This window comes from Marasmius oreades, chromosome 11 (assembly GCF_018924745.1).
Source record: "Marasmius oreades isolate 03SP1 chromosome 11, whole genome shotgun sequence".
NCBI classification, from domain to species: domain Eukaryota; kingdom Fungi; phylum Basidiomycota; class Agaricomycetes; order Agaricales; family Marasmiaceae; genus Marasmius; species Marasmius oreades.
Genome location: NC_057333.1, coordinates 988,580 through 1,015,941, shown reverse-complemented (window position 1 = coordinate 1,015,941; position 27,362 = coordinate 988,580). Strand labels below are relative to the sequence as shown.

Below are 27,362 nucleotides of genomic sequence, written 5' to 3'. Positions count from 1 at the left end.
CGTTCCACCAATCACAATCAGCCTCTTACCTCTTACCCTCGACGACCATGCCAGTTCTGTGAATGGGATTTATTATACTTGGTCTTCGAATTTTCGTCACACTTGTCGTCATGATCATTGACGATGTCTAGCCAGTGCAAGCCGAACCGGGCACAGTTGAAGAGACGTTGAAAGTTTACACTCGTTTCTACTTGTATTGTCTCAACTCACTGCGACACTACAGAAACTGCAGGACGTGTAAATGCTCTAAACCAATCACAATTTTCAGATGGTGGAAAAGAGGGAGTGTAATCAGAAGTCAGCTTCAATCCGCTTCAGCTATCAACTGGTATACTTCGGCGGGGGAATAAACGCAAGATGATCAGGATTAACATATACTCGAACCTCGTCGACATGGACCACTCGGATGCCTTTAGATCGATGTCGCTGTGTGATAGCGCGCAAAATCTATACCAAGGTCGGAGATAACAATAACAGAACATTTACTTTATTCTCTTATTGTGGTCATGGTCCAAGCTTCAAGCCAAAGCGTTGCCACAAAGACACATATATAAGAGATCGGATTCTCCGAGGACTCCGGCCTCTTCACATCCCTCAGAATCATTTCTGCCACCATGTCCAATCCAAATCGTTTCGCAAGCTCTACTTCACTATGGGACCTTCACGATGCCCCGCGAATGTCAAGACCAAGCTCGTTCGATGAACACCAACACCTCGCATTTCATCATCTACAGCAGGCGCAGTTTCTGTTCGCGACACTGCTAAAGGATTACCCTGACGAGGTATCTTCACCTGTCAAGGCACTTGTAAAAGACGTCCTTGGAGAAATCCCTCTCGAAATACAGTCCATTCAACCATACATGTTAGCTCATCGTTCTTCGTCCTTTTCTGCAGCTCACAAATATCATTGACAGGGCAAAGCTGTTATACAAAATGGTCCACAAAGCATGGCGAGTGAATCAGAGAGTGTGTAGGGGCCCCTTTTCAACTCACGCCACCTTTAATAGCGTCCATCCCATAAAGGTTATTGAATGCATAAACCCTGGTGCACCCTCTTCCTCTCCCGTTGTTGCGCAACGCGGTGGGGCCCAGTACGAGGAGATAGAACAATTGGGAATACCTGGATCCAACAACTTTCCACACGAAGGACGCCCCGTTACTCTCACTCGACGAAAGGAGAAGTCGATCCCTGGCAGGCCCTTGGTTGACCTCCCCTTCGTTGTCAAGTTTACTCCAGATCCTGGTGTCTGTCCTGAACAAGAACCTGTTGAGCTACGTGTCAAGCTTACAGAAAGTTCCAACCCCACACGTGCCACCACGCCAAATGTGGTTTCAGTCACCTCTGTAGACGCTTCCACTTCTTCCAATCCTTCTACTGCCGGCCCCTCAGAGACTGCGGCTCGGAGAGGCTCCGCTTCGACTTCACACCATAGTTCGGCAAAGGCTGATGGTGATCAAGAAACGAAACAGAAATCAAGTACAGCTCACGTCTGGAAGAACCCCGGCTGGCACGAACTTGTACGCAAACTTCCTGACCTCAGATATACACTTACCCCTCCTCCCGAATCGGATCGTGCGTCTATACCTCCTGACGTACTTCCAGGCAATGAGCACCTTCCTCCTCCGCGTCCGAGAGAGGGACGTCCTCTACGCCGCGAGAACGCGTTTTCTGGTCCCTCTCACCCTGAAATCTTCTGGGACAAGTCGTGGGGTCCAAAGCCATCGACTTCCCGGGCTGTCACAGGGGTTGGTCAGTCCAGGAATAAGCTCCCTTCTCTGAATTTTGGCAATAGTCGAGGAAAAGAGAGCAGGCGTTTGAATTCAGAGGTCGAGAGGTGTCTGACGGAGAGGGGCGAGGATCGACATTCCAGCGCTAGTGGCACGCCAACGATGACAATGACGATGGAGGTGGATGGTATCTCAGACATTGGCATTTCCGGATCTTCACCAGAACCTTCGGCGTCAATATCACGAGGCCCTTCTCCGTGCCCCAGCCCCACGGCGGACGCCAGAACCTCATCCAATCTACGGGGCACGCTGAGAAGGGGTCTGAATGTCGCTTACAAAGCATTTGGACTAGAGACTAGATAACTTAGAACCCGTTGTCCGTGTCTATCGGGATCGCTTTCAATTTTCATTTGTACGTCTCAAGTTTTCAGGGCCAGGTTGGCTAAACGGAAATACATGGAAGTTTCAGAATTTTCTTCCTTTCTTAACTCCTGAGATATATTATTTAAGAGATATATTATTTAATCCGGCGCGACGGCAACGGCGCCGGCCTCGTAACTACCATTATTCCGTTTCACACATGTCGGATTCTACATGCCGCAGACCACCCATCCCCTTGGATTCGGCGGAGCTACCGTCGAACGGGCCGATACTTGTGGCCTGGCCATCCTATTTGAAACCATGTCTCACACTTGACGTGCTCGAGGACTAATAAATTTGACAGGAAATAAAACGCAGCCCAAAGTCAAGGCCGACTGGAATGTAGAAATATAATTTAACCTGTGAGAGGTCCTCGATCGAGAATGCAACCTCGATCAAAGGACAGGAGAAAAAAAAAACAAATACATAAACTTTAAAGAGTCATTCACCACACCAGCTCCGCAGGTGTGCTCCTTTCCTCCTCCCTCAAACAGCGATCGACATGAACATCCTGGGTTGGGCTCCCGAACGTCGTAAAGATGTTTCCAGCACACCTCCGGCTAACCAGATAATAACTTTGGACCTTTACCATCCACAACTCATGGACCCCGTCCTGGCAGAGTCGCATTCTTCAACCCCTGTTTCTCCCTCCATGTCCTCCTCCACAACACCCTCCGAATCGTCGCGGCCACAAACCCCCCCGAGGAAAGGTGATCCTGATTGGGTAGCGCGTCCTCGCAACTGTTTCTTCATTTTTCGCTGCGAATATATCAAGGAACATTCTCGTGGTGGTAAGGATGCGCCTTTACTGGGCACTAACGATCAGGGCCTCTCGAAACGAGCTGGCCAAGCCTGGCGACGGCTTAGTCCTGCGGAAAAGGCGAAGTACGAACGGTTGGCTGACGCGGAGAGGATCCAACACGCAAGGGACCATCCGGACTATAGGTTTCGGCCTACTCGGAACGACTCGAACAGGAGAACCGATAAGCCCTATGCCCGCCGAACGAGAACACGAGCGTCGGTCTCAACGTCGTCCTCGTCTAGCAGGCGTCCCAAGGGGCAGGTTCTGGAAAGGGCTCAGACTGAGAGTGCTTTTGCTACCTCCCATCTTTTGCAATCCCGTCCGAACAGTCCCTTTGGGTCGCCCCTCCGATCTCCAAGCATCCATCCAGAGGAGCCCATGGCATCTCGACCGAGGTCGCTCTCTGTACCACCCCTGTTCACATTCCCGCATTACCCACACCCACACTCGGGGGGAACACCACATGAATTGCGACGCGTTGTTTCGAACCAAGAGACAAATCTTCCCATGGCAGGGCCGACTTCTCACATGTCCTTCGCGGCTTCTCAAGAGTTGATATATCCTGGAGAAGGATCGGTAGGAAACGTTCTACTCGCAAGTCTTTTTCAGTATCTCACCTCTAATTTCGCCAGACCCCCAGAGACCATGGCAGTAGGTCAATATCTGGTCATCAATCTCCCTATCAGCAACCCTGCCACTCTGCATTCGCATACAACGTATCGCCCTTTGCAGCTGTATCATCATCTCTCGCAAACTGGAACGGTGCCAGCTTCCACTCTACACCCTACGGTCTGCCACTATCGATGCCTCTTTTGAGTCAGTCGTGGTCAGCCGACCCGTTCTTCAGTGAGGCTTCCTCACCCGACGAATCGTCATCGCAAATACATTCACCCTCATACGCGAACCCACCAGCGATCAATCTAGAACCTGGGATTGAATACATACCCGATGAAAACCCTGCCATTACTCACGAATTCCCTCACTTTGGATCCGCTGAACACTCCGTGCATGATATCTCGATGAGAGAGTACAGTCCCAACAACTCAGCGCGCGCTAATGCTTTAGAAACCCCTGGAATCGGTTTGGCCGAGCGTGGTACTAGCGAAATCAATGGAGGATTTTTGAACTTCGACTTGTCGATTTCCGACGAGCAGAGGCTGTTTGATGGATTGGTTGCGTTGTAGTTTTTCCCGAGTGTTGTACCATTTTCGAGCTGATTTAATTATTTTCTATCATTCTTTGCTTTTTTCCGGGTCTCCCTGGATTGTAGTACCTGCTAAACCGTTGAACCTGTATCTCTATTCTTGGATTCTCCTTTAATATGTATCACTAGTCTTGAACATACCAAATGTATATATGAGAATCCATGACTCCGTGTATATTTCTACATGGAAATGTATTGATAACGAACAGATTGGTTGCTTGACGGGACTCGAGTATCAGCGGTCACATCCTCGTGACCGTTACACTTTAACGTTTCCTTTGGATTTACCTTTCAATTCCCCAGCTGGGCATCCCCATCATTTTGTTGACACTCCAGTCGCGTCGTCAACGTCGCGTTCGGATTACTCAATTCTCTCATCAACCTATTGAACCATGTCTGCAGAACCAGAAGAAAAGCCCAAATTGAACTTGAACATCGTCCACGAGGGTCAAAGTGCGTAAAAGCGCCTTCTCTTTGGATGTTTCCCACTAAGGCATCACTTTTCTCAGCAATACAAGTTAAAGTGAAGGCGACTATGGTCTTCAAAAAAGTCTTCGATGCAGCAGAAGTTGGTACACGTTTTTACGGAATCTGTGGATTATCTTACTCAACTCAACTCTTCGGCGTTAGAAAAAGTTTGGCAAAGATCCAGGTCCTGGATTGCTCCCTTGAAAACTCCAGCTTTCCCCCCTCTGATACTCCTCGCTCTTTACTCAGGAACTCTCAAATTCACATACGATGGTTCTCGTGTTAATCCGGAAGATACGCCAGCATCACGAGGAATGGAAGACGGGGATCAGTTGGACGCGTTTTTGCAGCAGGTAGCTACCCCCTCCAGTTCTCATGACACGAATTGATTCTGATAGCCTTTCTCTCTCTCGTTCCAACAGCTGGGAGGAGCTTCAACATACTCGAATCACTCAGCTCCTATACGGATGTCTATACGCCCCTGATCGTCGTGTATCTTGCATACTCATTGTGTATCATAGTTACGGTGTCCGTATATATTCGACTTTTCAGTCATGAAGATACCTTCGGATCGCTCCTATTCATCCACGCCTATTCGAGGCGTCATGATACCTGGCTATCGCAGACAAGCTCTTGTCACGAACGAAATCGATTGTGCAAACCTGTGCCAATACTATCATCTTAATGTGCTTGCCTATCTGAATCTCGCCTCCCATCGTATATTTACGTGGTCAATGAAACTCGAGGAAACGGCGGTTTATACTGGAGCCTTTTAATCACGTATACAGATACAACATGACAGAGATAGTTTTTCTCCTACGTCAAGAAAGCACCGTTCGTTTCTTGAATGAGGAGATTGTATTCGGGCTGGAACTGTGATTGAAACAATGATAAGCAAGCAGTGGAGGCGAAGATGATTCTATCACTCACGTTTGCATATAACAACTCCGGGTCTTTGACTGATCTCGCGTTATACTCTGCATCCTCTTTGTCAATAGGGATTATCGGAATTCCGTTAGCCGCCGCAGCTTCCACCATGAGCTGAAGTTTGCAGTGCTTATCGAGAAGGGCGAACAAGTAAACACATTCGTCAATCGTGTTTCCAACTGTTACGATCGTGAACAAAAAAAAGACGGCGAAGCAGGAAGCAAAACTTACGCGTGAGTAGGCCGTGATTCCTCAGAATGCAAGTCTTGTGAGTCGGTCCTAATGCTGCAGCAATATTCTCGCCTTCCGCTGACGCAAGTACAACTCCGCCGTAGTTATTGTACACGCTCAGATTGTCGTAGAAAACGCAAGCATCTTGCTGAAGAATCTCGATCGGACGGCCGAAGACAGACCAGGTCTTTCCGTGGAACGAGTGGCAATGAGCAGCTGCGACTATGTCTGGGCGTGCTTTGTGGATGGCGGAATCTAGTTCATGATTATAGGAAAGAGTGGTCGAGTGAGGGAAGGAGGAACTCACGGATCCAATAACCTGCGGTATTGATCGGAAGTTGTGCGCCATGGGGAGAAACATATCCATCTGGACTGACCAGGACCAGGTTAGATACCTTCATCGTGAATGAGCTGGGTAGCAATAGTTTAATTAGACGTGAGGTTTACCGAGATACAAGAGTAGTGAACTCCAATGGGATTCATCCTGCAACGGGGGCATGAGCTGAGGCAAAACATAGACAGAACTGGAAGGAATGACCAGTAATGATCAGTCAAAACAGGGTCTCGGACGGTGATGTGACCAGCAAGACCCTCTCCGAAACCTAGTTTCCCCCAATATCTGAAAGCAGCGGCCAAATGAGCCTAGATAATGTCAGAGCCGCTCCAGTCTCCCGAAAGCCAGCTGGCTTACCTTGATCCAGTCGCGTTCCTGGTACTTGTCCTCGAATTTGGGGATACAGGACGACTTGAAGTTAATCTTCCCATCTCTGTCCCCCCGCCAGAACCGATCGATTGGGCTTGCCTCCAGTTTCTCGAGTTCAGCGTGGGCTTTTGGTCTAGCACCGTCAACAGCATGCCCGCCTCCGTTGAGAGCACTGTCATTCTGGTTCAGAGTTGCTTCGGGCGCCATTTTAGAGTAAGAGAAGGTAAATGAGGGTTGTGGATAGGTCTGGAGAAGACCTCTGGCGTACTTTATATTCTCGAAGTTAAGTCATCCCTGTGACCTCGCCGCTCGGGATAGTCTATTACGCTCCCTCAAAGAATACCCCACAATTCACACCCTAGAATATCCATTTGATTGTCAGCAGACCCTCTGAACTTGAATTGAGAATCAAGATAGTCGAGAAAACGGTAATAAACGAGGCGATCCGGATATCGATGATCGAAGGGCAGCACATTCGGGTAACGTGCGTAGCATCTGGAGGCTGAGAAGGATTGAAAAGGAGGCCCTGCGTAGAAGAAGTCCAAGATGGCACTGTGCAGGCTGAGCTACTGATGGTCAATTGGAGAACCGTCGCGGGCGCTGATCATGAGACGTTTACACCTCTCTTCCTACCATCACAATGTCATTGCAGTAAAGTCCCTTTCTCTGACATGGAATCAAACTCAAACTTCAAGCGGAAACTCCATGGATGGCTCAGTTACGCGTTTGCTAGGTATTTCGAGGTCTCCTTCCAAGTTCATGGAAAATTGACTTGGTATTAAGCGAGGTGTTCGTTATTGTTTCGTTAACGCTATTTCTGCCAATTTGCTTGGAACAATTTGCTCGAGATAACGGATACCTCCAATCAGACAAAATCACCAGATGCGTGGACTCTGTGAATGTTGACGAAGCGGTGCCCGACGGTGGACCTGGGGCGAGATGCGTCGTTAAGATTGGGTGGTTCTGGATCGACAGCGCAAGCTTCAGGTGCGCTATGGTTTATTTCAACGAACACCTCGGGCTTATAGAGTCCTTATAGTCTTTATGTTTACTCCATTTCAGTCGCACTACAAGCTCTCACTGTGATATCTGTTGGGGGAATCGCTGACCACCGTACGTCGACAGAGTACACACGTTTCCGTAGCCTTTCACATGTTCGTTTGTTGCAGCACACCATAGAAAGCGCCTTCTGCTCGGCTTTGCTCTGGCCGGCGCAATCTCAGCCATGTTATTCGTCGCACTTCCCTCATCTTCTCCAGTTTGGTTTCTTTCAGCATGCCTTGCTGTCGTTGCGAACGTTGGCTTCGGCGTATCCGTCGTTGCGATGAACGCCTACCTGCCTTCCCTTGCAAAAGCTTCCCCTACTGTCGTTCAACTTCTCGCCAACTTACAGGAGGCCGAAGCCACAGACGAGAGAGCGGATGACGGAAATGATGAAACCGATTCTGAACAACCTCTCATCCAGAGATCCCAACCTGACAACGTAATGAAACTCAGGTCTCAGTACGAAACCGAACTTTCTCGTGCTACCTCTCGTATATCGTCTATGGGGATCGCATTAGGATACGCCGCAGGCATATGTCTCCTTCTTGTAGCTCTCGTTCCCGTCACCAAGATGAAGGGTACTACCTTCGCACTCCGTCTAGCCATCGGCCTTAGTGGAATATGGTGGGCTGGTTTCTCAATTCCTGCCGCTCTATGGCTCCCGGGAGCGGAAGCTCCTATCGAGAACGCGGAAGCGGTATGGGTGGACAATGAAGATTTACAACAAGGCAAATGGAGTATCCGGAGGGAAATACTGGCTGCCTGGAAGCGACTAGGTTGGATGCTACGGTGGACGGAGATAAAAAAGCTACGAAACACCTTCAAATATCTTGCCGCCTGGTTTTTAATCTCTGATGGTTCGTCTTGTTCTTTCTCGCGAGACTCTCCTATTAATAATGAACTTCACAGGGTTTACAACAATCTCCTCCACTGCTATTTTGTTTGGAAAGACAGTCCTGAGCATGAAAGCGTCTGCATTGATTTTAGTTGGCATAATAACGCCGATGTCGGGAATCTTGGGCTCTCTCACCTGGCCCAGATTGCAGAGCTATTTCGAATGGTCTAACCACAGAGTCATTGTTATTTTACTTGCTCTGGCCTCCCTAGTCCCCGCTTATGGATGTATGGGGTTCTTGAAAATATCTCAAGATCATTTTGGTGGTCTGACCACGCAAAATGAGATGTTTGGGCTGGCGGTGTACTTTGGTGCGTGAAAGCTTTTTTGATCTACATTCTGGCTCATCCCATTCGTACAGGGTTCATGTATGGTGCATTCCAGGGGTATGCTCGGGCGTTTTATGCGGAACTTCTTCCCCCTGGCGAAGAAGCAAGATGGTATGTAGATATTGCGTGAAAGAAAACACCTTTCACAAGCCTCCGTCTAGGTACGCGTTATTTTCGATCACGGACAAAGTACGTCGTTCTTTTTTCAGACATGAAATTTGATTTCTGATGACAAGCATAGTCTAGTTCTTTTGTTGGACCCTTGATTGTTGGACTTATTTCAGACATCACTGGTAACATCAGGTACTCGTTTTTCTTCCTTGTTTTTATGATTTGGACGTCTATTCCGATAATGCTGACAGTAAACGTGAAGCGGGGGAGGAAAGATGCCCAGTCGTATAGCTATCCTAATTGAAAATACAGTTGAAGATGTTCCATCCGCTATCATCAAAGGAGCTTGCTCCGGAAAGACCATTGGAGTGTATTTACGCTAACCTTACCAAAGCAGCAACATCGAGGCTTGCTTCCCTCCCCGGCTGAACTATTTTAGCTTCTAAGGATGGGGAGAACGGTCGCCCGTGTGACGTTGGGACAATTTTAAAAGAATAGAGTTCTAAGGCGGGACCAATGTATCTTTCCCAACAAAATATCGTCCAGGCTGTATGTATATAATCTGAGTATATGCGGCAGTGGGTCCGATCCGTTACCACCCGAACATAAACATACCCACTTCTGTCCATAAGCTGTTTAGGTGGTTCCTGTCGAAGTAAGTACTTACATCGGGTGGCTAATTTTTCGTCCTACATTTCCGATAGGACATATACATACAAGTCTGATAGCATAAATACTCTGAGACGTGTTATAGAGCAAGGGAGCTAAAAAGGTAATTCAGTGCAATGTTCGATGTTGAGACGAAGACGAGATAAATGGGGAGTTGACCGGATATTTCTCAGTGATTGGTCTAAGTACCTAAGTCCGGTGCCCCTGGCTGACGGTTGTCAATCAACTCACCCCTGCCCACCTTTTTCTATCTACGTGCATATCCCTGTGTACACGAGAATTTGGTCGATTTTTTCTGCAACGTCGGTCTGGGAATCTGTGCGACATGGACGACAGGTTCGTGCACGAGCCTGGTGTTTACGGGATGCCGTGAGAATAAAGTACTATAAGGAAGATGCCACAAAAGGGGATATTTGTTGGATCACGTGCAGATACCGGAAGTGGGTTAATAGCTAATGACATCGCTTATCGCCTATAAGACCCTGTATGTAAAGTGAGAAATCGAAGCTAACATACGCGAAGATGACTGATCCTAGCTTTTTTTTTTGGCTGTACTCGAATGCGGAACCTTTGCCGATTTAAAGGACCCACACCCTCTAAGGGCCTTCACGACACCCCCCGCACCTTTCTTCGTGTTTGTCTCTTCTGACGATGCTCAGCTCAGTTCTTCTCCTCGTAACCCTAATGTCTCTGATGGTTTTTTACGCTAAAATTCTCCGGTCGCGTAGAAACGTTCGACTTCCCCCCGGCCCACGAAAACTTCCAGTGGTAGGAAACTTATTTGACATGCCAACTAGTTTCGAGTGGGAGACGTACGATAAATGGTGCAGAGAGCTTGGTGATCTTTCCCTCGACCCTCAGCACGCTCATTCACTCTAACTAACTCCCTTCGTCCGATTCCATAGGCTCTGATATGATCCACCTCGAAGTTGCCGGGACGTCTATCGTCGTCATGAACAGTGTGGAAGCGGCGGAGGACTTGTTAGACAAACGCTCCGCCGTTCATTCTAATCGGTAGGCTCGCTCCTCCTTAGCAACTAAGTCATGCTCATGCTCATGATCCTCGGAGACCGCGACTGGTCATGGTAAACGAGCTGATGGGATGGAACTATTCCTTCGCTCTTATGGAATACGGTAAGTATTGATACTACCGGCCTTATCAGGCTCTTGGCATACTTATACATTCAACTGACTTCTGCATTGGTAGGCGACGAATGGTACTTATTTCTTCAATCGCGGAAGTTTCAGACGGTTGTTCATCTCACGTCCCAGGCGAGCACAACGGCGTTTATTTCAGCAGGAATTTCATCCAACAGCTGCTGAGCGTTTCCAGCCACTCGAACTTCAAGTGGCGCACAATCTCGTCCGCCGCCTTCTGGACGACCCGGAGAACTTCCCAACTCATATCAGGCAGTAAGGACTTTCTCCTTCGTCCCTATATCTCCGCTTATTGTATTTGTAGTCTGGCTGCTTCCACTATTCTTGGGATAGCATATGGTATCGAGGTCCTCCCGGAAAACGATCCGCATGTCGCTGCCGCCGAACGTGCTCTTGAGTCTTTAGGCCAGGGGATCGCACCGGGCGCATTTTTGGTCGAGTCCATACCGGCGTTGAAATACGTACCAGAGTGGTTTCCAGGTATATGTCCGTACGAGTCGACGCATGATTGTGGGTCTGACCACAGCTGTACCTACTACTAGGCGCCGGATTCAAACGCAAAGCAAGGGAATGGGCCAAATTTTCGACCATCATGCGTGAGATGCCCTTTGAAGCTGCAAAAACGTGCATCGTGGGTTGGGGAGCCTTTCCTTTGTAACACGACAACTGATTCTTTAATTTTGCCTCTAGGAAAATGGGACCGCACACCCGTCGTTCACTTCGTATAGCCTTGATAAGTTGAACGGTGCAGCGGACCAGGCTGAACAAGAACGTCTTGTCACAGCAGTGGCGGCTACAATGTACGCAGGTCAGTTGTCCCTTCGTCAAGTTGACATAGATGACAAGCTTAACTCTGTGAATGCGAAACCGTCAAAGGAGGAACCGATTCTGTATGTCTCTCACTCCTTGTATTTATTTCTTCATCCCTGAGCGTTGTGATCGCAGACTTTCGGCGTCATATCAACTTTCATTCTCGCTATGCTCGCCAATCCCGACGCCCAGAGACGCGCTCAATCTGAAATTGACTCTGTCGTTGCCCTCGGTGAACTTCCTCAGTTTTCGGACCAACATGCCCTTCCCTTTGTCAGTGCCATCGTCAAAGAAGTACTTCGTTGGAAACCGGTCACTCCACTTGGTATGTCAAAACTTGCTTGCGTTGAGTTTTAGACGTCGGACATCGGATTGACGTGACTGGTCGCGCTAACACCTTCTTAGGTATTCCCCATGCATCCGTGGCGGAAGACGTGTACCGAGGGTATACCATACCATCTGGCTCGCTCATGGTACCAAACATTTGGTGAGCTTCCCTACCCTCAGTAGAGTATAAACAAATATTAATCGAGATATATGTAGGGCAATGCTACATGACGAAGACACATACCCGGATCCCCACTCTTTCAAACCGGAGCGTTTCATTGGAGCGGATGGAAAATTAAACCCTGATGTAAAAGATCCCAGTACCGTCTTATTTGGGTTTGGTCGCAGGCAAGTTTTAGTATGTTTATGCAGATCATCGGATCGACGCATTAACTCGAGGGTTGTTTAGAATCTGTCCAGGTCGACATATGAGCCTAAACTCTGTATGGATAAGTATCGCTTTGATGCTAGCGACCTTGAATATCTCGAAGGCCCTCGATAAGGAAGGAAACGTCATCGAACCTTCTTATGAATATATTTCGTCTCTTGCTTGGTATGTTCTCCATCGGCAATCTGAGTTATCTTCGCGCTTCTCACACAAGCTGCAGCATCCCTGCCCCATTCAAGTGCGCAATCAAACCGCGGAGTAAATTGACAGAAGAAATGATCCGAGCCGTTGCACAGGGTTAAAAGATGTCAGTGTGGCGCACACGACTTCGACTTACCGAGTTCTGGTCCCTATAACGACAAATGACTACTGTATAACAGATTCGTAGATTGCCGATAGGGCGAAAGTACAACATTACCTCGTCACAGCGATTCGACAGAACCAATAGTAGATACACTATTAAGAGTCCGACATGCAATAATGGACTGGACATGTTCAGATTCATTCTAATTCTTCTTCTCTTTTTGAACACGGAACTTATCTAGCTCCTTGAGTCGTTCAGTGAGGGTAGGGTGGGAATGATGGTAGGCGGAATAGCTGGCAAGGAAGAAATAGGGTGTTAGAGGTTATAAGGTCACGCAAGGAAGACTTACAGCCAATCGACCCAGACAGTGGACAAGTTCTTGACGTGCAGGGTGATGAGAGCGGTAGCCAAACGGTCGCCCATATCATTCATTCTCTCATCATTCAACTTGTCTTTCAATATGCAAGCAAAATAGTCAGCTTCCCATTCGAACCGACGACTGAGAGCGTTCATTCCAATACTGATAACGGCCTCGACAGGTGTGAGGATCATCTAGTATATGCGTCAGTATCATGTAGGATCAGAAGATGACAAACGCACTTGGAATAGGAAGAATGCGAGGACGGTGGGCGGCCGGGCAGCAACTTCTTTGGGGAAATCAAAGGACCGTAGAACGGGAGGAGCATGAAGGAAGGCAGGGAATAACGTCAAAATGCTGAAGACGTGAAGCTGGGAGATTGCCATCAGCTTGGTCGGGTGCAAGTAGTACCAGTGCCCGAGTTCATGGGCTGTTGAGATTGGTATTAGTGGGTATGTTTTAAGGTCGGTTTATTACTGCTCACCAAGGACGGCCTCGACTTCCTCTGGTTTGCTCTCTTGAATGAGAGTATCAAAAATCACGATGTGTTTGCTCTAAATAGAGGCGTTCAGTACAGCGGAGACATGGTTCGACATCATGACCTAAAACTTACCCATGGCAGACCAAAGAAATAGGCATTACTGTGGGAGCTCCTCTTCGATCCATCAATTTCGTACAAGTGCTTGAGAGGGAACTTGAGTTTGCTGGCAAGAGCTTCGACCCTGTTCCTCAGCTCTCCGTCCTTGAGGGGAGTGAGTTTATTGAATAGCGGTTGAATGATGGTCGGGTACAAGATGACCATGAGTATCTGGAACACAATCCTATTGAACATACCACAGTCAACACGAGGAAACGAAACAGAGGGCTTGAGTGGCACTTACATGAATGCCATGAGCCAAGGAACGAACTGGTCACCGGCCCACTTGAAGATATAAAGGAAAGCAGCCATGAAGGGGGCACCGAGCACTAGGGTAATCGCCCAACCTTTCAACAGGTCGGCGACAAATAATCCAGCCGTGGTCTTGTTGAATCCGTGTTTTTGTTCCAGGACAAATGTCGAATAAACAGATAGAGGGAGCGTAGGCAAAGATGAAAGCCAGTACATCACAAAGGAGAATACGATAGATATCACTATCTGAGAGGACAGGCGTTTTAGAGAATACAACCACAGGAGAAGTATCAATGTCACTCGCCTCATATTCTGGTCCATATCCAAAACGCCCGACAAGTTGCCTAGAGAGCTTCCACGACCAAGCATAGAACCCATATTGCACCATTATAGATTCGAGCAACTGGCTGTAGATTTTGGAGACCAGTAAAAACTTTGCTTTGTCCCTTCCGTAATCTTGGGACTTTTTGAAGTCTTCTTTACTAATGTATTTGGCAAGAGCTGGGGGTGGCTCAGTTTTTGAGTACAAGGGATATTGCCGGAGCCTATAACAAAAGATATTAGCAAGGTCTTTCCTTCAATCGTTCCACTACTCACAGAAGATAGCATTCGAAAAGCGTTACAGCCCATGAGGATACTTGAACGAAGAGCTTCCAATCAATGGGATCTGTCGTGACGAACGCAAGATGACGCTGAATTCGTGCAATATTCGAATGAAGGATATCCATTCTTTAGTATAGAAACCAGTGGGGGTTGAATGTGGTCGTCGCGGTCAAGAATCCGCACGATGAACGACAGGATAAGTACGTGTCAAATTGCACAGCCACATTACTATTCTGTGTAGGGATAAGCAAGATTTTCCAGAACCACTTCCACACACCGCTTACCGTATCAGAAATTTGACTAGGGTATTCTAATAGTGCTCAGAATGTTAACCTGATTTTATCAGGATTTTAGGATAGCTGTAAGAAGCCTCGGAGACTGTCCGAGGGTGCAACAAGAAGTGCAAAACGGTTCGTCACGTATCGTCACGTCCGGCAACACATCGGCCAGGAGCAAAGCTCGCGCCATGACCAAAGTTGGCTTGCGTCAGTTTTCCTTGGCATGGTTGCTGGTTTGATGGGGTGACGGCATGTTACTCGCCGCTCGCAACCATCATCACATTGATGGCCAGCCCACTGCCGTCTCGCTTACTGGTCGATTGGGGACCTTTGGGGACTCGTTTGGCTTATTTTACACCACATTTCGCTCCCCTGCCTCTAGAATCTTGTATTTATTGTCTACTTACTTGTTTACACTTCACTACATATCCAAATTTTTGATTTACGTTCAGGAACGTACTGTTCCTGGGCTGTCACACTCATATCACACCATGATCTGTACTGTATTTTGCCTCTCATTTCATTTCCTCTGTCTGGTGGTGACTACCGTTGTACTTACAGGCTCCTGTGTATTCTACGAAGCCTAAAAAAATTGCTGAGCCCCAAAAAAAACGGGAAGACCATGTTTTGACCCTTTTTGCATATCCCCGTGCTTTGCACATCGAAACCCAGAATAGTATTGTCAGAAACGCGTCTTTTCCCGCCCGAGTCACAGGATCAATTTACGGACAAGACGGGCACTGGACTGGTGGCTTCAAGTGGCTTGGGATACATTTAATTGAACATGAAGTAGAGCAAGCAACTGGTGCGAGGTGATACTGAACTGCACTGAACCACAATATTTTGGGATACACGAGACTTCTGTCACCTCGATATACGCCGACACCCAAAACGGCTACTGTCGTTAATATATAGGGCTTGTTATCACGGCGGCCCTCTCTTGGTCGGTCTAGGCGAGACGGCTGGTTGGACGCTCTCGGTCGTGACAGTTCTGTATACTGTATTAGTCTGTAGGAGTAGAGTTCAACCTGACAATGCATTTGACCCGGCAACACTAGGGTTGATCATGATAGAGCAGATCCATCGTCCTTACATCGCTGTATTGTTCAAGGCGCGCTTAGATGGACACCTACGGCGACCCGCGCACATTAGATAGACCTTTGATTCATTTAGACCGATTTTCGGAGGACAGTGCAACCTGATTTCTTCTGCAAGCTCACCGCCTTGAATTCCTCCAACCCTCTTCATATTCCTCGCACCTGAAGTTCATCTGACGGTTTCTGATATTGGTGGGCATCAGCATCGTCAGAGGTCGTACGGCTGCAAGCAATCAGACATGTTGGGAGGAGACTGAGTAGCGGAATGTGAGAAAATAGAGATAAGATTAGATGAGCAAGTTATTGACATAACTGCCCCCTCCAGCGAATCTTTGACCACGACCACAATGGAGAACCCTCAAAACGAAATAGCCAAGGTCGTGTCTCTCCTGACTACCTCAGCGTCTCCCGAAATTCAGGAACTAGCCGCTGAACGATACGTTACCACCGACGTCGGTTTTCGACACCCAGTCTGTCGCGTCAACCCAGGGCCTGGTTCCAGAGACGCTCTGTTAGGCATATACCAGTAAGTAAATCTTCAACCCTACACGTAAACTCTTGGAACTGCACGATCCGAGAGATGGTACCGCGTCATGTCGCCCACAATCGAAACGCGCGTGGATAACGTGGTTTACGACAAGCAGAACAACGTTATCTTCCTAGAAGTTCAACAGAAGTTTCACATTCGACTTTCACCATTCAGACCTACCTGGTCCAAGTGAGTGGTAATCGTCCGATTAGTTCCCTATTGAACTCACATCTTGGACCGCGCGCGTAGACTTATCGTTCGCCTTTCTCTCCGCGAAATCAATGGTTTGCATTACATCGCGTTCCAAGAAGACTTCTACCATCCTGATGTACGTCAACCATCCCATATCAATCATTGCAGTTGTTGTTTACCTCCGTTTTTATGTTCCAAAGGATTTTCTCAACCTCCTGATACCACCCCTCGCCCCATTTCTGCGGATGGCCCTCACAGGAGCCTCCCTTGCCTCAAATGCATACGCTTCTGTCGCTCAGGGCCTCGGATATTGGAGCCCGACTTCAAGAAAGTCTCCATCCGGTGTCGGTGATGAAGGTAGAGGACTGTACGATGGCAACAGAACGGATTAACCGCTTATTCGTCCATGTTCTCACTATGTATCTCCTTTTCGTTCAGTTTGTCGGTTTCTCCTCTTTATTCGTTACACAAATTTCATGAACAAGAAACTGCAATACATGGTCACAGTACTATGTACGTACTTCAGCACAAGAATGACTCCACTTACATCTGTAGTTTGCGCCAATCATCCTAGGGGCGTAGAGAGAACTAGATCAGATCAGTCGTGCTTGAGGACAATTCGACTAGAAGACCGATGGATTCGATGAGTAAAGCACGATATGATACAGCTATTCGTAAGATGTGAGACGGAATCCCCAGTAGTAACGATACCTATCAAAGGAATTCGAAGTAGAGGAAGCGGAAACCTATGAGCAGTCAGTATACAGATATAAACGACAGAAGAAAAGGGAAGAGAGCTTTAACAATTATCGATACAGCAGTCAGACCTGGGTTATGAAAGTTTTTAAGCTAGATGGAAGTAAAAAGTTCGTGAACGGTGTTCATTGTAATGGGGGAAACTCGTCCAATTAAGCGGAAACTCGTGGACTGCCACGGCGCCAGTTGTCATCATTATCAGGACCCAGCATTACGTTGGTCTTTCGTTGAGTTAATCTAGGAGAAAAGCGGCGAGGTGCACCGCCAGCTGCAGCTGCTTTCTTTGGTGTGAACGGTCGAGATTTGGTCATTTGAGTCTTTGCTTCACAGCTCCCACCACCAAGCATCACCCCACCAGTAATGACACCAGTCTGTCCACCCTGGTACATATAACGAGTGACTTCCTTCTTCGACCGGTCAAGAACAGCATGACGTTGCAATTGGGTGCGGGAGGAAGGAAGACGGTAGGCAGGGATGGGCTTGGAGTCGTCGTCAAGACCTTCAACGACAACCGGAAGGCCAAGTTTCCCACTCTCCGGGGTGGCAGGGGACGAAACCAACGTCTCAGCATCCGAAGAGGTAGCAGAGAATGAGAACGACGCAGTCGAGTCGGTGTCAGACTCGGAATCCGAATCATCCTCTGATGGACTGGGTGACAACAAAGTAGGGATCCGGATAGGTGCAGGTTCTGCCCTTCTGGCACGAACGGAGTCTAACAACTGGTTCAATTTCTGCGTCATGGAGGAAGCTCCACCCCCTTGTTGTTCCTTCTTCACGACCGTCTTGGAAATCGAAAGAACTTGGGTGGGTTCATCGGAAGGCGCTGACCAAATAGTGGAGAGATCGCCCTCATCTCCAATGCGAGCCTGCAAGCACCCTTCCATGACGAAGATAAAAACGTTTTGGCCGCCGGAAAGTGAGCATAGCCAATCGACCCACAAAAGGGTACCACCAGATGCTATGCAAGCAGCCAAAATGGGTGCTGGAGGCAGGAAAGTAGAAGATAGGATCATGCTGAACGGTGCCACTGTTCCGGAGGTAATTAAAGAGAAGAAGTGGGTTTGAAGGATAACCTTCGCAGCCGCGACGGTGGAACGTGGGTATGAAGCATGAAGGGGAGCGGTCAAGTACTCAATCAATTGAGTAAGTGTTGCAGTCAAGGTGAGGGTGTTGGAAGTGGAGATTGGGGAGACGGGCATGACGAGTGCTTTTCGTGGAATAGATTTAAAGGGTTCGAGTTTTTGGCTAGGTACTGAGGTTCGCACTGCGATGGAGATGGCGGGAAGTCTAGAACAAATATTGTGAGTATATTTGGAGAAGCAAATGAAAATTCTGAAGACACACCAGAGTTTCCGGTGTAAGGCTACAGCAAGCGATGAAAAAAGGACGCGATGAAAGGTCGTTTATAGACGTAAAATGTTAACAGATGAGAGTTGAACTGAGGGAAGACTGATGAACCAAGGAGGGCATCGTCTTCCCTTTATACGACCGGCGGACAATACCGCAACGAGTCCCATTGTCTACATAGGACAATGGAGGTGCGCAACCAACAATGAACTTCCATTTTCGGCGATCAATAGCGCGCACCAATTATGTAAGATTTTGGGAAAATAAATGTTCCATCTTTGGAATGTTTAAGAGCCAATAACCGGCAGAATAGACCCGAGCGGTCTCTTTTTGGGCCAAACTGTAAAAAATAAGTGAGCGCTCGAGGACGATAAACACAAGGTACAAACACAAGGCCGGCTGCTAAGCAGCCCTTCGTTTGGCCAACCATTCCTTGGCTCTTTTTCTTCGTGCTTCCCTTACTGCTATCTCGTCGTCTGCCTTTGGATCACCTAGTTGATCTTCTGAGGTGGCAGAAGCCACAACCACACTCGCCACAGACCCGGTCTTGAGTTCTTGTAAAGTTTTTGGATCTGCCTCGGTGTCGCCATCTTCTTCCCCACTACTATCGCCGTAATCTCCAAGCGCTCCTATGAGATTCGACTTTTGCTTTTGCTCATGCTCATGCTCTATGTGCGCTTTTCCCCTGATGACTTGCCATGCACGACGCCATCGACCTCGCAAAAAGGCGAACCTCTTGTCGCCACCATGATTGGCGAGGATACGCATCTCCAATTGCGCTGGGTTAGGAGATGTGACTATGTGCTTTGCTGTTCTGCGCATAATCTCTTTTTGTGCTTCTTCGGGCTATTGGGAAAAAATTAAGTCCACGGACGTCCACTGGGATATAACAGACCCACCTCTTCGTCGCTGCCTCCCCAACCATCTTGGTCGGCTTTCACGTCGTTTTTTCCGTCCTCTTCTATACGAGCTTTCAAACGTGCCTCTCGGGATTGTTCGAGTAGACGTCGGCGCTTTTCTCTGTGGTAGTCTTCTGTTTCTTCTCTAGAGAAAAAGAAGGTGTCCTCGGTGTCTGACGGAAGTTCAGACCATCCTCCTGGCGATGAAGCGCGGTCGCTGATATCCTGTGAATGTTCTCGAAACTGTTGCAGTTTCTCGAACTGTTCACGGTCGAGTAGTAGTCGCGCATCGTACCTGCAAGAAAAATGGATGTATTATAAGTTGACCACAGTGACTGCTGAGAGAAATTGAAACTGCCAAAGATGGATTCCAATACAGTCCTTGATTGCCTATAACACGACAGTGAAGAAGACCATAAGCCACCCATAGTGGTCCAAACGATGAGCACGCGATAAGCCAGAAAAACAAAGTTTCATTGATTTCAAGTATAGAATAAAACAACCATACCTATCTACCCATATCCCGCTCCCCGAACGACCCGCTTCCCGAGTGTCTTCGTCTTCGTCTTCTCCGATAAACTGGGATTTCCCTTTCTCGTCTCCAAACAGCTGAATCAATCCACTGCCGATACCATCACTTCCACGTACTTCCAGCGATGCGGCTGCATTTCTGGCTTGTGGACCACGAACGATATCCGCTTCATGAGCCTGGATGAATAAATTTGGGTAATAGGATGGTTGTTGAGAGGTTGAGGGCGTCGAGAACGAGTGCTTGCGTTTGCGAGGGTAGGACATTCAAGGTTGCTGAAGAAGCGCGTGAACTTGAAAGTCCCCCACTCGGAAACGGGCGGAGCGGCAGGTACCCAATTGCGGTGAGCCTACTGCGGGACGGCAAGCTGTGCCCCCCGTGAATCCGAGGGCAAAAGTGAGAGGTTGGAAGCTTTCAAAATTTCGACTTTCACCGGTTCATATCCCAGCAAGACCTCGATCCCTCGCAAAGGTGCAGAGTCTTGTTGTCGCATATATGCTTCATTCCTGCTTAAACCGGTGGTTCTGACCAGGGTGCCTTATCCGGGGACGGTGGTATTAGCATCACTTTGAATAGAAACGGGTCCGTGCTATTGAATGAAAGTCTAAACGTCAAGTACAAAAAAAGCCATTACCCTGCCAATATCAAGGTACATGAAGCTTCAAAGGGCAGATATTACGACAGAATGTGTATGGTAATGAGTCGAATCTGAGGCTTCATCTCCTCAAACCAAGAAAACCTCCTGGTGCATGCCAAATGCCAGCATCTCTCTCTCTTTCCCCTCTTCTTTCTCGTGTTCACCACCCTTCACACAACGCTGGATTCGTTGGGGACACCCTGGTTTGGTCCAAAATTTCCTCGGGTATTACAATCTCCCTAACGACACCATTGACAGCGTCTTCGGATGTAGTGCTCAGATGGGTGGTTGAGGCTGACGGCTGAGTGAGCGATGTGGATGTTACGCTGGCGGTGTCTGGAAGGCTAGTTGTGGTATTGCTTCGCGATTTCGCTTTCGAACCGCCAAAAAATTTGGGCATTTTCGTTTTCGATGAGGTGGAATTTGTACCTAGCAAACTGTGTCAAAAACTTGAGATGCGCTGGAATTATCGAATATAAACTCACTCTTGATTGACTCGCCACCCATCTCAATCAAATGAAGGATAGCTGATAAGTGCTGGAAGAAACCCGAATATAGGGGGGCGATGGTTGGGGTAAAAGTGGGGGATCCGTCGGCAGTATATATATTCTTGGTTCTCTTTTTTAAGGGGGTGTTCGGTCTCAAGACTTGCCATGAGCGGCACGGGCGCACACAGTCACTTATGTGCATGTGTCACGAACGATGGCTTGCACCATTCGTCGGGAAAAACGATCGGATCACTCAGTTCATTCATCATGTCAGGAACAACGCCTGCCATATCTTTCCGTTAAATCTCCATCTCTTTGACAAACACATCAAGATGGAACTACCTGCGCAATGTTCTGAATCAACCTTGTGAAAGATGGAGTATGCGTGGCCTTATCACAAACTTGGAGATGTGTTCCATCAGCTACGAATAGGTCATTACTTGGAGCTGATCAAACTTGGAACATGAGCCTCGCCGCAATAGGCCTTCGTTTCACTTCTATCATGTTCTCTAGAAACCGCTCAGTCCTGTAGAAACGTAACGAGTTTGCCAACGTGGTACTCGTTAATCTTCCTTGCAGAAGCTTTAGAAGGAATCCAGGCTCTTTAGTCTATCTAGAATTCTCGATAGGAACCCTTTATAATGGGTCGCAAGCTGTTCTGGACTCACCCCCTCTTAGCCTTCGTATCTCGCTGGCCACCAGATCGCCATGCTCGTTCGATTGAACTCCATAGCAATCCGCAATCGAAAGGAATCAGTGGGCCCAAGTTTCGAATTCGAGGGAACCCCGTCTCTGTTTGCAGCTCTGCACCGTAGTGGTCGGCCTCGTCTTCTTTCTCTAGAGAGCTTCATGTCTTTCGGGCTGGGATCGGACCTGGACGGAGAGGCTCTTTCTCATTTAACATGCGGAAATCATATGGGAAAGTTGTCTGTCTCCATTCATCGCAGATGCAATAATAAAGGTGAAATTGCCTGCCCTCGAGTACGTTTTCTTCATCACCTTCAAGGGCGCCAGTCTAATCGCAAATCTACGCGCTAGTGTCATCTCGTCAAGGTTTGCATCATTCACCAGCTACAATATGTTCTTGACCTTATTGCGGCATCATCAGTACTGCTCCGATCGCTGCCAAAAGCAACATTGGCTCAGACACAGCTCTACATGTGCCCACCCGTACCTGGAAAAGAAATGGCAACCCAGTTGGCTCGCGGAAAATCGAGAACCTCGTTTCCTCGCTTCCTCCCTCTCCTGGTCCCATAGTGCGACGTCAAGCGGATCCCATATCTTCCCTGCGCTTGACGTCCTTCAGCTCTCGTACAATGAAGGTCCAAAGGCAGCGGAAATGAACTTCAAGCTCTGTTTCACAGGTAAGCTCCGTGACGCTCTCGGTTTCTATAATTCACAGCTTCATTCGCAATCCATTGGATGCTTTTCAGCTTGCAGCGATATAAGAAATCTCGTCAAGACCGTAAACAGTCTACCGAAAGACTACACTGGTAGATGCGAGATCCTCATGAACGATACCGACGCCACCGTCATCAACCGAAATCTCGTTGTTCTCTTCGCTCTTCTCGGCGCCGGACCATCTCTTGACGAAGCTGCAGAACTCGCAACGCACTTGATGTATTCCACCATTCTTACTCCTCGTGGAGCGGCGTATCTCCAACGTTGCATTGAATACATCTACGCAAGCGACACCTCGCCTCAGGAACAAACGATGTCTTTCCGTGTACGACTATCCACCAGGGGCTCCTGTAGCACGATATATTCTACTCAAACCACTACGGGCGTTCGGCAACCCATGGAGATGCTCTACGGACAATCGCTGTTTACGTTTTCCGCAGCGATGAAAAGCATGCGGTGTACCATTATGCAGCACGATAACGCTGATCGATGGGATTGGTTCTTGTCCAAGCTGACCCCTGCCCATCGGATGTCGTTTAAGAATTACCGTGATTCAGGGATCTTATCCCCTTTCTCGCTGAACACGACGAACTTTACGCAACCGAATCGGTCAGTGTCTTCGTATAAAACTCGGACCCGTTATGAGATACTCTTTAACTCCTTGCTTTTTTCAATAGCCTTCTCTTCTCAGCACAAGACGAATGGTTAGGCGACTTTAACCCCCTTGGAGGATGGGATATCTCCTCCGTCGTTTCTTCTGGGGAGAAACATGGCGTCTCCTCAGCCGACATCTTCGGCTGTCTTTTCTTCCACGTCAAATCCCAACTCAGAGAATTCGCTCGTCGTGTCAAAGACCACAAGATCGAAATCCACCTCACCCAATTCGATCCCAAAATTTTATCCAAGGGGTTGTTAGCTGGTGCTCTGGGATCTGGATATGAAGGTGGTGGATGTTTTGATCGGATTGATACGGGGAATATGATGGAAAGGGAAAATATTGGGATACGGGAGTGCTTGACTGAGTGGGGGCCTTTGCTTAACTGTTCGAATCCGAATTCGGTGATATTGATGTCGACGAGAACGTGGCATGAAGGGTGGATGACGATGGCGAGGGTGGATCCTCGTGTGGCGCTGGGGAGTATAATGGAGAGGTGTTTTAGGTTACGGGGTGTAGTGCGTTGCTGATAATCCTCCCCTCTCTCTTAGTTTCGTTCAGTTTGCTAATGGGCCGCGGTAGCACCCGAGGTTTAAAGAATCATTTTCTCAAGGGTTACGATCTCCAAAGGTTCTGAGGATGATAGAATCCCTCGATGCGTTTTATGATCATGACGATGCTTTACACGAGTTTCTGGAGGAACAGAAGATGGATATGGTTTTAGAGAGCTGTGGATTAGAGTTGAGGAGTCAGCATCGGGTCCATCCCAAGGTTAGTACATGGGTTTGACGTCGATTGTTGCTGCCCATCTAATCACACCCTCGTCCTCAGCGATTTGGTGTTCCTCTTAGTGCACTCGATCATCAGCTACCATGCCTTGACCGTGCTGAATTCTATCAACTAGGTGTGCTTCCAACATGTAAGCTTCTGAGAGAGGGGCTGACTATTCGTTTACTGTTCAGCCACTTTATGTGGCGCAAATTTCTCGGCTCGATTTTTAGAATTCGCTCCCATACATCACGAGTCTGTTTAAACGGATGGATTGTCGTTGTATTACTACCTCATGTTCTTAATAAATACTAGCCAATTTTTGAGTCACTCACACTGGGGGCATTTTTATGTCCTGGCTCAAGCGCCCAACGTTCAACCTTGGCTGGTTGATCAGACGGAAACAAGGGGGAAACCATTGTATTGAAAAAGTTTTTGTATCAAAGTATGTAGGGATCTGTAGCAAATTAAAGTACCTAGGTAGAGAATAGCTATGAAATTCTTGAACAAATTCCGAGAGGCTGAGACACGAGGATCTTATCAGTGGATAAGATAGCGACTATGAGAAAGCGCGTGTCGTTCTTTCTTTCTCTCCTTCGCGCGCTCTTCATCGCCTTCTCCAGTCTTTTTTTCTCGTCCCGCCCTCCTTCCCTACAAGTACCTCTTTCTCCTCTAGCGCTGGGTACCACAGCTGCAGTCCAGATCTCTCGGTTTTTGGCACCCGAGCGCTCAGGTTTGGCCCTAGCCCATTTTGGGGGCTTTTTCTTCCCGATGTGTTTGCTTTAGAGCGTATTTTCACGTGTCCTTCACGTGCCCCCCAAAAAAGTGTCCACTTAACTGAGATAAAGCTAGACATACAAAACAGATAGATAGCAAGAGCTATCCTATTCTACGAGAGACACCTCTCACTCTTGCCATACACCTTTTCTTCTCCCTCATTTCCTCCTGAGCAGAAGCAAGGAGCCTGTCTTATCTTGAAGTAAAAATTGTTTTCCTGTACAACCGGTGATAATGAGGCTCGGCGTATAAGTCCAGATCAAAATTTCCGACAATTGACCTCATTATTGATCTTTACAGCTCTCAACAGTTTCTTGACAGTACAAAATCGAAAAGGGTGATCGTTCTCACTGGCAAACATCTTCGTTTCTTGATCTTTACAGCTCTCAACAGCTTCTTGACAGTGCCAGGCCGCCCGTACAAAACCGAAAACTATGGCGACCGTTCTCAAACGTCTTCTCTGTACTGAGCCACAACCTGCTTCGCAAAAGTAGGCGATTGAGCAGCTGAGAGACATGGCGGACAACATCTGCCCAATTCCGGGAGATGCGGACATAGCAGGTGCGTTCGCTTGGTTCCTGCCAGTCGCGATAATATCATCTAATTATTTAAATATACAGGTATTGGAGTCAGAGCAGCGATTTATGCTCAGGCATTTTTCGTTGCTTGTAGCACTGCCTGCCTCGACTTCATCGTACAGAGCTACGCCCCGGAAGGAGAACGTCTCCGACGCATTTATAACTCTCGCGATACTGGATCTATGGTACAAGCAGCGATAGAATACCATGACGCACGTCGCAATGAGCCAACACCAGACCATGCCTCGTACTTTGTCCTCTCAAAGAACCTGGAACGCCCCATCCTCATGGTTGGATTTGCGGTCATGGTTAGCGCCATCATACAGCTGAAAAATACCAACGGCCTTACTCCATACCACACTCTAATCGTTCTGAACATCAGTCTCATCAACAGTTGTACTGGTGTCTATCTTGTGTCCAGTCGGGAGGGGTTTCACCCGGTGCGTTATGGTAGGTGTTGGAACTTCAGGCGGGCAGAAGACTTCCTCAATTTCATCCCTTTGGCTGCCCATTCGATGATGCTATCTGGTTTTGGGGTGTACTTTTGGATGTTAAAGCAGAACACGTTAGCGCCATTCCTGAAGTACGCGAACGAATCCGCTCCGTGTCGACCTCTGACATACTTCTGGGTCTTTGGGCCTGTCGACTCCACAAGTCAATCACTGAAGATTACCTCGCTAGTTTTCTACATTGTGATATTCCCCCTTTTGGGGTATCACTTGATTCTTGTCTTGAAGGCGGCCATCCGTAGCGTGTTGTACGCGCTAATCTACTGTGGCTGTATCATAGTCCTCCTCGTCATTTTCTTCCTCTGCATATTACCATCGGTCTCATTCCTCGCCCTCCTCATCAACCTCGCCTGTTTGATACCACACATAAATCGACGGCTGCCGGGGGATCACCCCTTGCGTCATTGCATGGCTAATTCTCTCATGAAAACTTTCTCCGTTTTCGACTCATTATTCAAACACAGTGACATGCCTCTGACCGTTATCTCCGGATTGTTGGCCTACTCTAGCCCCATCATATATTTCGTGGTATCCACGGAATCGATCGTGAAGCTCAACGCACCGTATATCGAGCCTGGTGACCGAGAGGACGATTGGACGTATGGGCAGACGTTGGCTATCTTCACTGTGAGCGTCACGATTTTCTTGACTGGGCGTGATCGGTGGCGGATCTTGAGAGAAGAAAGGAGAAAATGGCTAGAGAGAAAGAATGCTAGTGACGGCGAGGCTGGGGCTGTCGAGTTGGGGAATTTACAGGAACCGGAAAACGCAGTTGCCGCAATCACCTCCGAACCTGCTCCCAATACCGATACGGCACCGACGCCTCCAGTGGCTAGTACTAGTAGCGTCTAGCTACCTACGTGCCGATTTGGAAATAACCGACGGTTTGGAAGATGACTTTCAAATAGTAACGCAATAAGCTAAACTATGATAGATTTTCTCATACATACCTTTTTCTCCTTTTTGTTGGCCTCGTGTAACCTTTTTTTTCGTGATGATTGTACCATTTTTATCTTCTGTGTTTGCAATATCGTTTGTCGATTCAGCTAAGCGAGTCCTATATTTCAAGCACTGGTCGGCTTTTTGCATCAGTTTGACGAACACGCCGTTTATAGTGCCACCTGCAATGTGTCGGAAAGACTTGGCCGCCCATTCTCTGATTGATCTCACTATTTCTTGTCTCCTCTTTTCCTATAGATTCTGACGCAACCTTTTTCATTACCTTCTACCCGATTCCTTGAGGTTCGCGAGAAGAAGAGATCTCGAGGAGCTTGTTCAAGCTTGTGCCAAATCTTCGATCCTTCCGATAGACATCCATCTCCTGTGGAAACAACCCTGATGAACACCATCGCTCCCGTCTGACTCAGACTTGCGCACGTCCATCGAGGTATCGTACACCCGCCTTGATTTTCAATTGCGATTAACGCCGGAGACACTTTGGCGTGTTGTATCTATCACAAAAACATCAGCATCAGGCCCATTCCCCGAAGACGTGTAGCGCTCATCTTAAATCCGGCAGGCCGATCTGTTTCTAAATTTACTGAGGAAAGGTAC

General features: G+C 48.0%; 14 protein-coding genes across 15 annotated transcripts; 9 read left to right on the top strand and 5 right to left on the bottom strand.

Annotated features, from left to right (window-relative positions):
- Positions 1-24: 24 nt before the first annotated feature.
- E1B28_003161 (uncharacterized protein) lies at positions 25-2,147 on the top strand. Its single transcript, XM_043160126.1, has 2 exons — positions 25-862; positions 915-2,147. The coding sequence occupies exons 1-2, from the start codon at positions 615-617 to the stop codon at positions 2,089-2,091; spliced, it is 1,425 nt and encodes a 474-aa protein (XP_043002082.1). The 5' UTR covers positions 25-614; the 3' UTR covers positions 2,092-2,147.
- A 503-nt stretch (positions 2,148-2,650) lies between these two features.
- E1B28_003160 (uncharacterized protein) lies at positions 2,651-4,134 on the top strand (the record flags this gene model as incomplete). Its single annotated transcript, XM_043160125.1, has 2 exons — positions 2,651-3,526; positions 3,583-4,134. The coding sequence occupies 2 exons, from the start codon at positions 2,651-2,653 to the stop codon at positions 4,132-4,134; spliced, it is 1,428 nt and encodes a 475-aa protein (XP_043002081.1).
- Positions 4,135-4,546: 412 nt separating this feature from the next.
- Positions 4,547-5,107, top strand: E1B28_003159 (uncharacterized protein; the record flags this gene model as incomplete). The annotated part of the gene is made up of 5 exons (XM_043160124.1): positions 4,547-4,607; positions 4,664-4,722; positions 4,785-4,806; positions 4,872-4,975; positions 5,045-5,107. 5 exons carry the CDS (start codon positions 4,547-4,549, stop codon positions 5,105-5,107), a joined length of 309 nt encoding a protein of 102 aa, XP_043002080.1.
- Positions 5,108-5,371: 264 nt separating this feature from the next.
- Positions 5,372-7,079, bottom strand: E1B28_003158 (uncharacterized protein). Its single transcript, XM_043160123.1, has 7 exons — positions 6,472-7,079; positions 6,319-6,422; positions 6,228-6,264; positions 6,088-6,175; positions 5,781-6,035; positions 5,553-5,728; positions 5,372-5,495 (listed from the first exon to the last, which is right to left on the bottom strand). Exons 1-7 carry the CDS (start codon positions 6,688-6,690, stop codon positions 5,439-5,441), a joined length of 936 nt encoding a protein of 311 aa, XP_043002079.1. The 5' UTR covers positions 6,691-7,079; the 3' UTR covers positions 5,372-5,438.
- On the top strand, positions 7,080-9,260 carry E1B28_003157 (uncharacterized protein). 2 transcript variants are annotated; one of them, XM_043160121.1, is made up of 8 exons: positions 7,080-7,216; positions 7,267-7,470; positions 7,523-7,596; positions 7,653-8,384; positions 8,437-8,733; positions 8,784-8,862; positions 8,913-8,940; positions 8,993-9,260. In XM_043160121.1, exons 1-8 carry the CDS (start codon positions 7,155-7,157, stop codon positions 9,164-9,166), a joined length of 1,650 nt encoding a protein of 549 aa, XP_043002077.1. In that variant the 5' UTR covers positions 7,080-7,154; the 3' UTR covers positions 9,167-9,260. The 2 variants fall into 2 exon arrangements, with proteins under 2 accessions (XP_043002077.1, XP_043002078.1); XM_043160122.1 differs by having other exon boundaries at positions 8,784-8,940.
- Positions 9,261-10,317: 1,057 nt separating this feature from the next.
- On the top strand, positions 10,318-11,619 carry E1B28_003156 (uncharacterized protein; the record flags this gene model as incomplete). Its single annotated transcript, XM_043160120.1, has 8 exons — positions 10,318-10,369; positions 10,437-10,545; positions 10,601-10,665; positions 10,739-10,748; positions 10,804-10,944; positions 10,994-11,169; positions 11,232-11,320; positions 11,380-11,619. 8 exons carry the CDS (start codon positions 10,318-10,320, stop codon positions 11,617-11,619), a joined length of 882 nt encoding a protein of 293 aa, XP_043002076.1.
- Positions 11,620-11,667: 48 nt separating this feature from the next.
- Positions 11,668-12,516, top strand: E1B28_003155 (uncharacterized protein; the record flags this gene model as incomplete). Its single annotated transcript, XM_043160119.1, has 5 exons — positions 11,668-11,824; positions 11,905-11,986; positions 12,043-12,174; positions 12,236-12,379; positions 12,435-12,516. The coding sequence occupies 5 exons, from the start codon at positions 11,668-11,670 to the stop codon at positions 12,514-12,516; spliced, it is 597 nt and encodes a 198-aa protein (XP_043002075.1).
- Positions 12,517-12,678: 162 nt separating this feature from the next.
- Positions 12,679-14,566, bottom strand: E1B28_003154 (uncharacterized protein). The gene is made up of 8 exons (XM_043160118.1): positions 14,363-14,566; positions 14,070-14,310; positions 13,758-14,011; positions 13,490-13,697; positions 13,361-13,430; positions 13,119-13,306; positions 12,868-13,070; positions 12,679-12,811 (listed from the first exon to the last, which is right to left on the bottom strand). Exons 1-8 carry the CDS (start codon positions 14,491-14,493, stop codon positions 12,721-12,723), a joined length of 1,386 nt encoding a protein of 461 aa, XP_043002074.1. The 5' UTR covers positions 14,494-14,566; the 3' UTR covers positions 12,679-12,720.
- Positions 14,567-16,068: 1,502 nt separating this feature from the next.
- Positions 16,069-17,071, top strand: E1B28_003153 (uncharacterized protein). The gene is made up of 4 exons (XM_043160117.1): positions 16,069-16,269; positions 16,324-16,461; positions 16,522-16,600; positions 16,665-17,071. The coding sequence occupies exons 1-4, from the start codon at positions 16,091-16,093 to the stop codon at positions 16,854-16,856; spliced, it is 588 nt and encodes a 195-aa protein (XP_043002073.1). The 5' UTR covers positions 16,069-16,090; the 3' UTR covers positions 16,857-17,071.
- A 301-nt stretch (positions 17,072-17,372) lies between these two features.
- Positions 17,373-18,419, bottom strand: E1B28_003152 (uncharacterized protein; the record flags this gene model as incomplete). The annotated part of the gene is made up of 1 exon (XM_043160116.1): positions 17,373-18,419. One exon carries the CDS (start codon positions 18,417-18,419, stop codon positions 17,373-17,375), a length of 1,047 nt encoding a protein of 348 aa, XP_043002072.1.
- A 550-nt stretch (positions 18,420-18,969) lies between these two features.
- Positions 18,970-20,261, bottom strand: E1B28_003151 (uncharacterized protein; the record flags this gene model as incomplete). The annotated part of the gene is made up of 3 exons (XM_043160115.1): positions 18,970-19,413; positions 19,467-19,761; positions 19,975-20,261. 3 exons carry the CDS (start codon positions 20,259-20,261, stop codon positions 18,970-18,972), a joined length of 1,026 nt encoding a protein of 341 aa, XP_043002071.1.
- Positions 20,262-20,562: 301 nt separating this feature from the next.
- E1B28_003150 (uncharacterized protein) lies at positions 20,563-21,322 on the bottom strand (the record flags this gene model as incomplete). Its single annotated transcript, XM_043160114.1, has 2 exons — positions 20,563-21,061; positions 21,118-21,322. 2 exons carry the CDS (start codon positions 21,320-21,322, stop codon positions 20,793-20,795), a joined length of 474 nt encoding a protein of 157 aa, XP_043002070.1. The 3' UTR covers positions 20,563-20,792.
- An 876-nt stretch (positions 21,323-22,198) lies between these two features.
- E1B28_003149 (uncharacterized protein) lies at positions 22,199-24,209 on the top strand (the record flags this gene model as incomplete). Its single annotated transcript, XM_043160113.1, has 6 exons — positions 22,199-22,484; positions 22,554-23,130; positions 23,199-23,694; positions 23,759-23,947; positions 24,008-24,080; positions 24,139-24,209. 6 exons carry the CDS (start codon positions 22,199-22,201, stop codon positions 24,207-24,209), a joined length of 1,692 nt encoding a protein of 563 aa, XP_043002069.1.
- A 607-nt stretch (positions 24,210-24,816) lies between these two features.
- On the top strand, positions 24,817-26,660 carry E1B28_003148 (uncharacterized protein; the record flags this gene model as incomplete). The annotated part of the gene is made up of 2 exons (XM_043160112.1): positions 24,817-25,282; positions 25,342-26,660. The coding sequence occupies exons 1-2, from the start codon at positions 25,237-25,239 to the stop codon at positions 26,658-26,660; spliced, it is 1,365 nt and encodes a 454-aa protein (XP_043002068.1). The 5' UTR covers positions 24,817-25,236.
- Between the last annotated feature and the right edge of the window lie 702 nt (positions 26,661-27,362).